The sequence below is a fragment of the Mesoplodon mirus genome (genome assembly GCF_964341445.2).
Source record: "Mesoplodon mirus genome assembly, chromosome: 3".
NCBI lineage: Eukaryota > Metazoa > Chordata > Mammalia > Artiodactyla > Ziphiidae > Mesoplodon > Mesoplodon mirus.
Window position 1 is genome coordinate 174,075,992 of NC_138978.1, and position 14,531 is coordinate 174,090,522.

Genomic DNA, 14,531 nt, shown 5'->3' on the forward strand with positions numbered 1-14,531 from the left:
CAACTGTACTATGTTCATTGTAGCATACTAGAGCCAACAATGGGAATTTTTAGAGCTTTAAATTAAGAGATATGGGAAAGTGCTTTGACAAAAAAGCATAGCAGAATTGTAAAGTATTTTCCTTATCACCACTGCATAAATCAAAGTCTCTTTTGTGTGTCCTTTTTGGTCCATAATGGAAGCCTTAGCTTTGCTCATATTCTCCAACATCACCTTCTTTGTACTCCCTCTGCCACCTTCTATTAGGCAAACAGAACACCAGAGCTTTCTTACAGAAGACACACTCAGGGTTGTTACAATTTTGCAGAATATCCATTTAATAGATATTAATACTCATACCACCATGACTTTATGGGATATTTTACCTTTCTAAGGTACTTTCATAAAGTACTTTATAAAAGTATATTGGGCTTCCCTGGTGGTGCAGTGGTTAAGAACCCACCTGACAATGCAGGGGACACAGTTTGAACCCTGGTCCAGGAACATCCCACATGCCATGGAGCAACTAAGACCGTGTGCCACAACTATTGAGCGTGCACTCTAGAGCCTGCGAGCCACAACTACTGAGCCTGTGTGCAACAACTACTGAAGCCCATGCACCCAGAGCCCGTGCTACACAACAAGAGAAGCCACGGCAATGAGAAGCCTGCACACCGCAATGAAGAGTAGCCCTCGCTCGCAGCAACTAGAGAAAGCTCGCACACAGCAACAAAGACCCAATGCAACCCAAAATAGTGAATAATAAATAAAATAAATAAATTTTTTAAAAAGTATCTTATTTATGATGCATGATCTTACTTCCTTTTCAAAATAGCCCTATAAGGTAGGGAAAGCAGGTACCAGTTTTACAGATGGAGGGACCAACAAGAACCCTAAGGCTAGTCACTGACTCTGGACCTGAAACTCAGGTCTCATGGTTTATCTCTCTACACAGAAACACCCTTGGCCTATCCCAGATGCAATCAACCAAAAAGGAAACCTAAAAAGGACAGAGGGCAGAAGGCAGCCTGGTGTTTCCATTTCCTTCAAATTCCATTGCCTAATGTCCATGTTATTCACAGGCTGACTTTCACTAACCCCTTCCTTAGGCACCAAGAGCAGGGCTTATTTACAGGCTTATAGGGGAAAAGAAGGCAATTCCGAGTGTTATATAACTACATGTAGAAAAAGGCATAGATTCCCTATTCACTATGGGGGAGCATTTCCAAATCAAAAAGGATGCCTGTAAGCCATCTCTCTTGATGGCATGGTCTAGGGTATTGGCTGTTCTGGGGCTAAGATATTTGAGAAACATTTTAAACAGCTGCACCTAATGGCTTATGTCTATTTCATTGAAATTTTTACCTATAGAAATGGGGCATATATTCTATTCATCCTCTGACTTCCCTTTCAAACCTACCTGCCCCTCCTTATCACATCTCAAAGCATGAAAAATAACTGGAATCACTAAAAACATTTTTTTGTGCTTGCAAAGCAGCTTTCGTTTTAATGAGGAAGAACATCTCCTACCATGAGAATTGTGTTAAGTCTCAAGTGAGTGAGCCTGGAGTGGCACAGATAAATGCTTTCTTCCTCAGCCTTCACACCTTTGTCAGCCTGAAAGACACAAGTCTTACTTCCAGACCAACTCAAAGATCATCTGCTCTGTGAAGTCTTCTAAGATTCCACCAGGACCCAAAGGTACCTAGCTCTCATCATGTGGGGCATGTGGGAGGACTGCACTTCCTCATCCCTGTGGTCGAGTTGATGTGGCTCGTTCCAACCCTTCCAGGCCAGAGCCACGGCCGGGGCAAGTCCTTTGGAACCCTCCCTCCCTCTGCTATGATAACTGACAATGTTCCATATGGTAGCTGCTCTGTCAACCTGCGTCCCACAGGGAGGACGGCAATGACACGGAGCAGAGCCCCCAGCCAACCCTCCACAGAGTGAGAAGCAAGCCTTCATTGTTTTCAACAAGTAAGACTATGGAATTGTTTTACAGTGACGCTAGCCTGCCTGGACCCCTACAATCACCTGTCCTCACTTGTCCAATTGGACTGCTTACACACTGCCTTTACAGAGCCCATCACACTGTTCTGCAATCATTGCTTCCATTTCTGCCCTGCTCTCTTCCTCCAGACTGTACGGATCTTGAGAACAGGTACTGTGTCTTATAAATTCTCATTTGGTAGCTGCTCACTACATGTTCTTAAATGAATGAATGGAAGAATGCACGAATAAGGTACTTGATCACAGAATATCAAATGAGATCACATAAAATGTAATTCTATCATCTTTTATTTATTTATTTATTTGCGGTACGCGGGCCTCTCACTGTTGTGGCCTCTCCCGTTGTGGAGCATGGCTCACGGGCCCAGCTGCTCCGCGGCATGTGGGATCTTCCCGGACCAGGGCACGAACCCATGTCCCCTGCATCGGCAGGAGGACTCTCAACCACTGCACCACCAGGGAAGCCCTAATTCTATAATCTTGCTAGGCACAATCTTCTCTGAGGGTGGAGATGATCCAAGATAATCTTCTTTTTTTAAAATTTTTGGTCACACCCCAAGGCATGTGGGATTTTAGTTCCCTGGCCAGGGATTGAACCCGCACACCCTGCATTGGAAGGTGGAGTTTTAACCACTGGACCAGCAGGGAAGTCCTGATCCCAGATAATCTTAAGTAGCTCTTCATCCTGAAATCATCCTGGCTTAACAGTGTGGGTCCTAAATCCAATGACACATGTCCCTATGAGAGACTCACAGAGCAGGTGAAGTGAACAAGAGGCAAAGACCAGAGTGGCGACAAGCCAAGAAAGCTGCAACCACCAGGAGCTATAGGAGGTGTGGAATGGATTCTCCCCTAGGGTCTCCTGTGACACCTTGATTTCAGATATCTGGCCTCCATAACTGTGAGAGAATAGATTTCTGTGACCTCATTTGTGGTCATGTGTTATGACAGTCCTAGCAAACTCATGCATCTGCCAACTCCACTGGTTTTAGATGCCCATCTGGGCAGCACTTTGGCATTCAGTCTACAGTAGCCTAGAGCACTGGGATCCCTCTGAGTCTCCCATGCATTTCCACAAGGGCTTGGAATCATCCTTGTTCCTCTCCTCCCAAGTACTTCAATTCAGGCTTTTGTGAGGGGATTCAGGCATGACTAGGCAGCAGGGGCCAAGGACTCCTCCAGAGAGACCCCTTGAGGGCATCACAGAAAGGAAGGCTAGTAGGACAGGGTGTAGTACTGCCCCTGGTGGGGTGGGGCCCTCCCAGACTTAGCTCCGGATCTCTTGGCACTTGTTGCTTAAAACAATGATAAAGGGGCTTCCCTGGTGGTGCAGTGGTTAAGAATCCACCTGCCAATGCAGGGGACACGGGTTCAAGCCCTCGTCCAAGAAGATCCCGCATGCCGCGGAGCAGCTAAGCCCGTGTGCCACAACTACTGAGCCTGCATGCCACAACTACTGAAGCCTGTGCTCCTAGAGCCCGTGCTCCGCAACAAGAGAAGCCACCGCATTGAGAAGCCTGCTCACCGCAATGCAGAGCTCGCCACAACTAGAGAAAGCCCGCGCGCAGCAACGAAGACCCAATGCAGCCAAAAATCAAATAAATCAAATAAGTTAAAAAAAAACCCTTAAAAAAAAGAGAAAACAGATGGAATAGGACTTTATGTGGATTAAAAAGATAAACTTATGCAAAACTTCTGTATATAAGTAGGCATTCAACAAGTGGTAGTGATTCCCATGCAGCAGGCTTTAGGTTTCTCCCACACTGACATCAGCATGGATGCTCAGAAATGGATTTCCCATTATCCATCAAAACATATCTCGAAAGCAAGACAAGCCAGGAGCCTGAAGCCTGGAAATGTATTTCAGAGATGGAGGCAGGTGGGGGGGGCGGGTGCGTGGCCCTATCAAGGTGGGAGAACTGTCCATCTGGCTCATGTGCTTGGAATGAACTATGGAGGGTAAGGGTCTAGCAGGGAGGCCCCAAGGAAGCTGGAAGCCCTCTACAGCATGTTGAGAGATATAAATTCTCTGTGACCTCTGGCGTGGGTGCTTGGGTTGTGTAATAGCAAGCCACAAGGCTCAGCTTCTCGTTTCTGTCGCACTGTTTTGCTGGGCCCAGCCCAGGCTGATGCACGTGGTTGGCTGCTGTTCCTGGGCCCACCTCAGCTTGTCCCTGTTGTGCCTTTGGACAAAAAGGAGAAATGCTGGCTTCTTGGAGCATGCCCAGGATGTGTGATCACAGCGGAAGGAATGAGTGGGGCTGCAGGTGGAGGTGTGAATTGAAAGAGGAGATTTTTTGTGTGAATGTGGTTTATTCCCAGAGGCCTCTTTCTGTCAGAGAAGGCAAGAGGGCCTTGGGAGGGGTGGTGACCAAAGGCATTCCCTTGGGGCCTGGAGCCTATTTCAAATTAGATATCCTCAGCAAAAGCTTTTAAGTGCAGGTCCCAGGCCTAGTGTGCTAATCACTGGGTTGAGACTCCCTGTTAGCTGTGGATATGGGGGAACTTTGTTCCACCAGGGCTGCCAGGGGGCCTGGGAGAGCCACACTTGTAGGGGGAATCCCCAGCACGGGAAGCAAGTTCTCTCTAGCTTCCAGTAGAGAAGCTGACTTTGAGCTCCCACACACCTGAGAGCTTACCAAGATACAATCTTGTATTTTTTTCTGTTGTGTCATATGTGTATATCTTGTTTCCCCAAACAGAAGAGAGCTCCTTTTATGGCAGGAACTGCAACTTATATTTCTCTTATCCCTCATCTAGTCCTCCAACTTCAAATACCTTTATCTTGCTTTATCCTCCAGAAACAAACCGCTCGTAACTCATGCCACGCTGTTGCTAGCATCAGTGCTTTGCTCGCCATTCTCTCTGACTGGAAGGCTCTTCCCAAATTTCTGCACTTGATCAACTCCTACGCATCTCTACAGACTCCACTTAGAAACATCTCTCGGGGCTTCCCTGGTGGTGCAGTGGTTGGGAGTCCACCTGTCAGTGCAGGGGGCACGGGTTCGGGCCCTGGTCCGGGAAGATCACGCATGCCGCGGAGCGGCTGGGCCCGTGCACCACAACTACTGAGCCTGTGCCCTAGAGCCCACGAGCCACAACTACTGAGCCCACAGGCCTGGAGCCCGTGCTCCGCAGCGGGAGGGGCCACCGCAGTGAGAAGCCCGCGCACCGCAACCAAGAGTAGCCCCGTTCTCTGCAACTAGAGAAAGCTCGCACTTAGTAACGAAGACCCAATGCGGCCAAAAATAAACAAACAAATAAATAAATAAATAAGAAACATCTCTCACAGGAAGCCCCCTGAACCCCAGGCTGGGTAGGACACCTCTCCTCTGTCCACATGAACTCAAACTCCTGTTCTCCACTCGCCTGTAGGTGGTTGCCCCCCTTCTTAGACCTGAGCTCTTCAGAGACCAGCAGGGTGAAACATTCATCTTCTAATTTCCACTGCCTGCCAAGTATCTCCACTGCCTGCCAGGCAGTACGGCCTCAACGCATATCTGTTGGACCTAATTAAAAGAGCTAGTGTGTGGTGTCCTATGACTTGCTATCAATCAATTATGGAAGATCCAGTTTAGGAGAGAGTTGTGATTGCTACCCCAAGGCCAAGAAGGTGGTCCTGATATGGTTACAAGCAGGTTCAAAATGAAGGGCTGGGGACATCTTGGGTGGAGAGAACGTCCAGTTCCAAGGTCTGGAACTTCTCAGTGCTTCCAGCCTGGGGTCCACAACACTCTCCATTAAGTATGGGCTCTGATGGCATCTCAGGAGGGTCTCTTACAGGTGTAAAGGCCCTGAATGCCCATCTCACCTTTCCTATGGAGGCACCAGAGCTTGCAATTGCAGAGGCTAGAGCCCGTTTCCTCAAGATAAGATTTGACCCATGCAAGTGAGACTTTACAGGTGAGCCTCGGCGGCTCAGCTGTCATTTCCCACAATGCCCAGGAGATAGATATTCAGGAAACCCAAAAGGAAAAAGATGGGGAGCTCACTCCCCAAAAGACCACGGTATGAGGGCAGTGTCCCCCCTGGTGTGACTCAGGTAGATCCACTGGGGAGCTGAGCTCCTGTAGGGCCCTGGAGCAATAATACTGATGCTGGTGACCAAGCCTTAGTACTGTATTAGCAGTTTCATTGTATCTTCTTCTGCAGAGAGAGATTAAAAACTTCTACATAACTCTCTGAAGGCCAAACATGAGGTGGATATTGATTTTGTGATGAAACTGACCATTCTACCTCTTAAGGTTTAGTCTGAACTACTCCTCCCCAGGTGAGAGAAAAATTGCAAGCTGTTGGCTTTCCAAAGGTCCAGTGGTGCCTAAATCCCCAGGCAGCCTCAGTCTCTGCGTCTTGTTTTCTCCTTTACAGTATAGCAGTTAGAGATCGTTTCCTTCCACCCAGAGCTCTGAGATGTTCAGATTCTTATGAGTTGAGTAGAGGTGGTCAAGCTGACTCTGCAAACCCAAAACTATTACTTTAGGAAGGCAGATCTGCCTTCAGATTTCTCTGGAACCGAAACGTTCTCTTGAGGCCCTGATAAGATTACCGGGCTGCTGAGCCGCCAGTGTTCAGATTTCCCACGGAACCGCGCTCGCCAGACTCTGGCTCGCCTGGCTGCGAGGAGCCACGCTGCGGATCGGGCTCTGAAACCTGACTCCGCTCCAGGAATGCATGCTCACCCCCTCCTGCGATAGCGCCTGGGCCCTTCCAGTCTGCCTACCCGAGCTTCCCCCTGTCATTGCGGTCCAGTGAATGCAAGTGCCTGTTAAGTGGAAGCCGGTGGTACTTTGAGGGTCCCACAGAGTGGGAGCCAGACAGGAATGTGCGGGGTACTTGGCCAGGCCTGCAAGTCCACCAGCCAAGCTCCAGCTCCCAGAGGCCAAGCAATCCCTAATTATGACCCATAGGCTCCAGCCAGCAGCCAACATATGGCTCAGTGACAGGCTGGGTCCAGAACCAGCAAAGGCTGTTAGTGAAACTGTGGTAGAAGATATTTAATGAAGTATGGGAATTCCCTGGCGGTCCAGTGGTTAGGACTCTGAGCTTCCTGGCGCAGCCAAAAAGAAAAAAAAAAAAATTTAAGAAGTAAAAATATATCATTGAAAAAGTAGGTTACCAAATGAACACATTATATGTACCAGCATGTACACATACACACAGACCCATCATCAGTAATACAGATAGTCTGTGAGGATGAAAAGACATGATAGCCCAATATTTAATTAACATTTACTGCACAAGATCTAGTACATAATAAATGCTCAATAAACACTGAACAAATGGATGAATGACAAATAATATCTGGAAAGGACTTGGAGTTACCTTAAGGAAAAGGGCTCCTTAACTGTCTTCATCTAAATTAGAAATTCATTACTTGTTCAGTGGAAAATTAAACTTTTTTTTTACATCTTTATTGGAGTATAATTGTTTTACAATGGTGTGTTAGTTTCTGCTTTATAACAAAGTGAATCAGTTATACATATACATATGTTCCCATATCTCTTCCCTCTTGCATCTCCCTCCCTCCCGCCCTCCCTATCCCACCCCTCTAGGTGGTCACAAAGCACCGAGCTAATCTCCCTATGCTATATGGCTGCTTCCCGCTAGCTATCTATTTTATGTTTGGTAGTGTATATATGTCTATGCCACTCTCTCACTTTGTCACAGCTTACCCTTCCCCCTCCCCATATCCTCAAGTCCATTCTCTAGTAGGTCTGTGTCTTAATTAAACTTTTTCAAGAACTCTCAGGCTATTTGGTACTGCCTACAATTTATATTTAAGCAACTAAGAATGTTAGTTTAATTTTGATGTCCGAAGTCTCCAGCTCTTTCTTTATTATATATACATTTCTCCCTTCTGGGTTCCTATCCAGAGTAACTTCACCTATTATCTCTTCTAGAGAAGAATCATATTTTCATCATAAGAGGTCTGTACTTCTCATGGAGTGCTGGACATTCCTGCTTAGAACAATCAAAACTAACATATCTAAACCTTGTATTTAAAAAAAAAATCTGATCTTTCTCCCATCTTCAACCGTTTATTTACTCATTCAACAAGCATTTGAGTGCCATCAAGCCCTAGATATATAAGATATGGCCCCAGTCCTCAAGGAATTTTCCAGGGAGAGAGCCAGGTAAGCAGACAGTTACAGTTCTGCCTGGTACTCTAATTCAGTTTGAAAAAAGTGCCGAGAGTGCTGTAGACTCTGAGGGCATCTGTGAAGGTTCCCAAGGTAGAGATATTGGAGCTGCAGGCTGAGAGGGGAAGAGTTCCCTGTTTCTGTCAATTCATTTATCAAGCAAGTTCTTCTCGAGAAATTATATGATTATCTAGGCACTGTGCAAACCTCTGGAGACCTAAAGATCAATAAGACAGTCCTTGCCTATAAAAGGCTTATAGAGGCATAAAAACAATACTGCCATTCTCCTTGGCATCTTAGAGAACTCTACTCATCTGGGCACCCTGGCAAGCTCAAACACAGAAGTCATTTCTGGTTTCTCTTATAACACATGGCCTTTACTCTTCTATCTTTTCCATTCTTGCTCTCAAAGTCAGAATATGCCTGGACTCTCAGAGAAGCTCCTGAGTCTGGTTTCCTTGCTCACTCTATGCATTGGTGTTTCTGCCATATCATCCCTGCTACATGGTGGCCGCCATCTTACTCAACACCACTCAGTTTCCTACTGTCCATGGAGCAGAATCCAGGGCCATTCACTATCTGGCCTTTGAGGGCTGCAGCTGGCCTCTGTCTAAATTAGAAAAAGGCCCCCTTTGGGGCACAGCTAGGCAAGGAGACTTTTTACAAAGAAAAAGTAACCCTTTCTTCCAGATGGCTTGAATTCCAGCTCCCACTCACCCACTTGGCCAGCATCCACTATACTCAGAGGCCCTGTGGTTTTTATCTTATTACTTTCATTTTTTTCTCTCTCTGCTTCCCCACTTTCCTCTCCAGCCAACTGGCCTGCTTTCCTACACAAAGCTGGCATGTTCTCTGGGCACCCATTCCTTATGCCTTCTCCTCCTCACCACCTACCTTTCTTTTATGACTTCTTTTGAGACTTAATAGAAACACTGAAATACTGTGAAACTTTTGGTCTGCAACTGCCATACCTTTGGCACTTAAGCATTTGAAAATTATATACATGACAAGATATAATGGTAAGTCTCATTTTCCCTATTGGATTGTGAACTTTTAAAAGGCATCTTTATCTTGTTTATTGCAGAGGGCTTAAAGAGGGCTGAAATAATGATTGATGTTGATAGCAGTAAAGTAACTTAAAAAAAGAAAAGATTTCCCAAAGACTTCCAGTAGGCAAGTGGGCTCTAGAGAACGAATGCTGAGTAACTCTTGTTGGCCTGGTTTAAATTCCTAGTACTGGGAAGTAATATAACTCAGTTTCTCACCAAATATAGTGGTCCCTGCATGTCTCAAAAGTGGGTTTCACCCCTCAAAAGAGGGTTTTACTCTGAGATTTTTCAGGAATTCCCAAATCCCACTCCTGCATATCATGTCCCACCATGAAAAGTTTACATCCTGGCTGAAAAACGTCACTTCTCCAGCCTCTTGGTTTCCTCTTTACTTCCTTTACCAGTGCTAGCAGTTGCAGTCCTTTTTCCAGGCATTTTGACAAAAGAACTTCAAAAGCAGTCACTGCCAACCAGCAAATCCATGCCCTGTACAGACTCAGCGCGAACTGACAGGCTTCCTGGCTGGCCAAGCAATGCCCCCATCTTGGTAGAATCCCCCATCAATGGCTACATGTCTTGGTTTGTACACTGGAGGACCTTCTCTTTTCACCACCCCCCAAACACAGGAAGTTGCTTAAGCGACAGTTTCAGGGCCTCTGCCACACACTGTTCCTTCCTCAACTGAGGGAGAAAAAAGTACCTTAGGAAGGAGTCCCTTGTGTCTTCCGAGAACAAAGTTCAAACTTGCATTTGGCCCTCAAGCAGTAAGCAACCTGCTTTTAAGCCTAAATCTTTGCTCTCATCTTCCATCCATTTCTGCAAGAGATTAGACAGGTCCTAAATCGCACTGTACCTCTACTTGGGGGCCTGAGGCACCCTGTACTTTCAGAAGAGGAAACCCACTCCTAAAGCAACTTCTTCAGGAAACTTCACTCAGCCTGTGGGCATCCCGGGGCCATCTCCCTCCTCTGCCCTGAAGCTGTAGCCAGCCAGAGGATCTTATCGCTCTGGGCTATCTTTGAGTAGACTTGTGAACACCCACTGCTGGGCTTCCCTCCCACCCTTTCCCAGCCCTAATCTGCATGAAGTTTCACCAGTTTACAGATGTTTCCAGAAGGTCCATCTCAGCCTCTGGTGGATCCCACAGTCCCCTGCACTTTATAAGGCCTCCCTGAGGGTGATCCCTGAAGACAACTGGTAGAGCTGGATGCCTAAATGCAACTGCCCAGGACAGAGCTATTGCCCTCACAGAGAAGTCACAGCGCTTTGTAGGCCAAGCCGTGAGGTTCGCTTAGAAGAGCCAACCTGAGCTCTGGTGTAGAGCCAGGAGCGGGGAAGAGCTAGCAGAACTGACTGTGAATCTTGAGAGTGCTGACCACAGCCTTGGGAGCAGCAGTTCAGCTTTTGAAAAGGGTGGGAATCACCTTGAAAGCTAGGTAACATGCACACCTCCTCTTTTCTTCTTTTCAAAAGCAAGTCCAAGTCTGGCTAAGACTGGCTTAGGGCTAAATGTCAGGACTCAGTTTCAAGGGGAAAATCTGGGGAAGCCTCAGGATGTGGAGAAGGCAGGGAGGAGGGGAATACACCCGGCCACTCCTCCACTGGAGGGTGGTTCCTGGATCCCACTGGAGCGGTCCCAGGAAAATCCCAGGCCGGGCAGTGGTGGGCTTCACCCTGGATATGTGGCCAGCACACTCCCTGCACACAGGGAACATACAGGGGAGTCTGAAGTCTGATCAGAAGGAGTGCCATTTGCCCACGAGGGGAGCTTTTCAGAAAGTTCTGAAAGAAGATGTGACAGACAGAAGCGGGACTTGAGAAGCAAGAGGGCAACCGGACTCTAAAAAGTCCAATGTTCATCGAAAAGGGAAGCCAACGGACTGGCCAAAAAAAGTGCCTCACGTTAACAGTTCTGTTTCTCTTTCAATACCCACATCTTCAGATCCAGCGGCTTCTGCTTTCTTGAGAGTTTCTGCTCACACGTTTGCCCATTTACAAAGTTTACAGCACTTTTTTTTTCTGAAGCACTTAAGTCCCTAAGCAAAATACCTGTATCTCTAGAAGGCCCCTCCCCTCTCCCTGAGGTCTTCCCCCGCTGACCCCCTGCCTGTTCAGAGGGGTCCCCTAGGTAGGACCAGGGGCGAGCCTCCGGAGTTGGCCAGGAGGCGTGGGAGCGGCGGGCATTCGCCGTGCTCCCGGGGCGGCAGCAATGAGCCCGGTGCTCCCGGCTCACCGCTCGGATCCCGGCCCCGCTCGCCGCCCCGCCCGTGCGCCACCGCCTCCTTTACCTCCATGTCCTCCAGGTGCCGACTCGGCGGCGGCCGCGCGCGCTCGCTCTGGCCGTGGCTCGCGATCCCCGCTCTCCGTTCGGCTCCCGCGGGGGCCGGGTTCGGCTGCGGCGGGCACAGCGCAAGTGGGCGGCTGCGCGCCCGGCTCGCTGGCTGCGGGACTGCCCGGGCCGCCCGCGTCCTGCGCTAGAGAACGAGGAAGGAGGAGGGGGAGGGAGGGAGGGAGGGGGAGGGGGAGGGAGGAGCAAGGAGGCCGGCGATCAGGGTTTAAATTTAGACACAAATCTAAACAGATACTGTCCCCTCCCGGGGCAGGACGCAAGCGAGGGAGCCACGACTCCATTAATCTGCCCAAACATGGGGATGGGACAGCCGCCTGGCCCCTCTTTCTCTCTTAGTTTCTCCAAGACCCTGGTCTTTGCCTCGGTGTCAGTCCTTCTTCACCTCTTCCTCCTTTAACATGCCTCCTTTCATTTTCTTGCCCTAGAGGTTAGAGTCGTTCTTTCATTCTTTTTATCTCCCGTCTTTTCTATTTACTTCTTTTATGTACATTCCTACCCTCTGTCTTTCCTCATTTAAAGAAAAATTGCGCTCACAGCGTATACGTGGTTTTCCTGGCGTTCCTGGGCGGAGAGTGAGAAGCCTCCCTGATTGACACGTTGTTCTCGCACTGCCCCCCGCCCCCCCCTCCCCAAGAGGGGCTGTTCAGACAGTGCATTCAATGTTCAGTGTTGGACGGCCTCGACCGCCTTCCCCTCTGTCATCTCTTTTCCTCTCCACCTCGCAGCCTCAGATTCTCAGGAAACCACTCTCAATCTATCCATCTCTCATCTGTGTATCAGGAAGAGGAGGAGGAGGCGAAAAACAAGCAATCCAAGCAAAGTTTTCCAAGCTTCCTGTAGCAGTCTATTTTCTCTCTCCCCGAATGATTGAAGCGTTCGGTTTTGTGGAATTTCAGCCCCCATAAGCTTCTTGTTGCCTTAGGGCCCTTTTGCTGTTCCTAAGTGTACTCTAAGAAAGAGCGCAAAGGACAAGATCCTGAACTTCCGATTCCCATAGGCCCAACATAGCAATCCTCCCCCAGGGCCATCCCAGCTCTCTGGGCAGCAAAGAGGCTGAAGAAAACAAAGCTGCACGGGAGGGACAGGGGAACTGGAATCTGGAGCAGCTTCTCTCTCTGCTACCAGTTCGTACACTGGTCATCAGCTCTAGGTGCCCCTTCTGGACCCCCCCCCCACCACTGCTCGCAGAGAAGCAGAGGGGGAATGCCTTCAGGGACCTGTGAGTGTGAAGGGCATTGTCTGGCAGGGATGCGTCTGGGTCTTTCTGCAGTGTTCTTGCGTCCCCACCCCTACCCCAAACCCTGACCCAACTCACCCTGGGAAAGGGACCGTGGGCCAGGTGATGGCCAGTACTGTGAAGAAAGATATATGGAGAAACTGATCAAAGAAACCAGCTGAGAGTTTGCTCACACTGCAAAGAACTGCCCTGATTCTGCTCCTTTTCCCAGCACGACCTGCAGACTTTCGGGCACTTAGATTGCTTCTTTGGGTACCAGCCTTAGAAACATGACCTCTTCCCTGTAGAATCTTCTAAGGCTTGTCTTTCTAAAACACTAACAGCCCTAATGCCGAAGTGTTTTCTAGTTCACTTAACTCAGCTGAGCGTAAAGATAAGACCCTTGATTTCAGAAATAGATTGAAGGTCAAATTCCAGCTCTTCTCCATTCTAGCTATGTTTTCTGAGACAAGTCGCTTACCCACTCTGATTCTCATTTGCCTCACCTACATAGTATGGTAGGCACTCTGAAAACAGTAGCTACTTTTATAATGCTTAGCCTCATGTACACGCTAAAATGAATACGGACCCAATATTTCTTTTATTGCCAGGCATTCTAAGCCCCAGTGAATGGGGCCTCCACTCCCAGGAATTAATGGTGAGTCCCTTCCCATTCCAGCCACACAGCTACAGAGGTGAGGGCACTAGGGCAGAGTTGGCAGCAAGAAAGGAAGTTTCTTGGTACCTTGCAATGCATACTCGTGCTTGTGATTTTTTTCCCTTTTCTTCTTTTTAAAGGTGCAGGACTGAGTTGGTGATAGGAGCATAGTCTCTTCCCATATCTTCTAACTCTGACGCATGGGGCCTTTTCCTTTCTGCCTCCATCTAGTCCTCCTTTCTGCTCAGAACGGGGCTGTCCCAGCACAGGTTTCTGCTTCACAAACAGGATGGCGGAAGTGCCTACCCGAAAGAAACCGTTAGACTTAGATAGCACCACAGTTACTCAAGGTGACTTGCAGCTGTAGCCCACGCCCTGCTTAGGCCTTCCCTCAGCCATGTAAGAACCCATGACCCACAACGCAAATAAGCTCGGCCTCCATCATGCTCCTGGGTCTCAGAACATTCAGGGTGGGATGCTGCTCCTTAGTTATTTGGGCCCTAGGCAGAGACCTTCATGAGAGGAAGGAGTGGAAAGGTGGGAGAGGCCCAGAGTTCAGTCTCAGCAGCCCTGAGTAGGTATGGGGACTGTGCTCCCCATATACTCCCCTCCCACCCCTCCTGAAGGTCCCCAGAAGCCAGAATGGAAATAACCCATCTGGTAAACACCCTGTTTTTGCTGGGCTATCTGGGATGCTGATTTGCTGCTCTGTGTGCTGGGAGAAGCTGACAACCCAAGGGGAAGGGAAAGTGGCTCTGAGGGGGTGGTCCCCCTCCCTCTGTAAGGGACTGGTTGGCTCACAAGGACCCACTTCCTTTACTCTCCCCACTTCACACACCCTGGTAGTCTGAAGCAGCCAAGCAGTAAATAAAGGCCAGTGCAGAATGAGGAACAAGAAACCTCAGAGCAGCTTGGGCAGGGGAGCCCATATTACCATCAAATAAATACCACCAAATAAATATTTGGTGAATGAATGAGTGGATGAATGAATGAAGCAAATTAGTAGGATCTTTGCTTTTAAACCAAAGGCAGAGCCTTTTTCCATAGATGGGTCTTCAGTGGGAGAAAAGACCCCGTGGGAGAAAAGATTGTGGACGGGTACAAGTTAAGCAGTAACTAAGTTTTTAGG

General features: G+C 48.5%; 1 protein-coding gene across 3 annotated transcripts in view; it reads right to left on the reverse strand.

The window, feature by feature from the left end:
- The window catches only part of RCSD1 (RCSD domain containing 1), a 67,274-nt gene extending 55,629 nt beyond the window's left edge, over positions 1 to 11,645 (reverse strand). For all 3 annotated transcript variants that reach the window (XR_014293588.1, XM_082616277.1, XM_082616278.1), the window contains exon 1: positions 11,467 to 11,645. Coding sequence is in view for 2 of the 3 variants with exons in the window: in XM_082616277.1 (XP_082472403.1) it covers positions 11,467 to 11,472 (6 nt within the window). In the remaining variant the exon portion in view is untranslated. The remainder of the gene's footprint in view (positions 1 to 11,466) is intronic.
- Between the last annotated feature and the right edge of the window lie 2,886 nt (positions 11,646 to 14,531).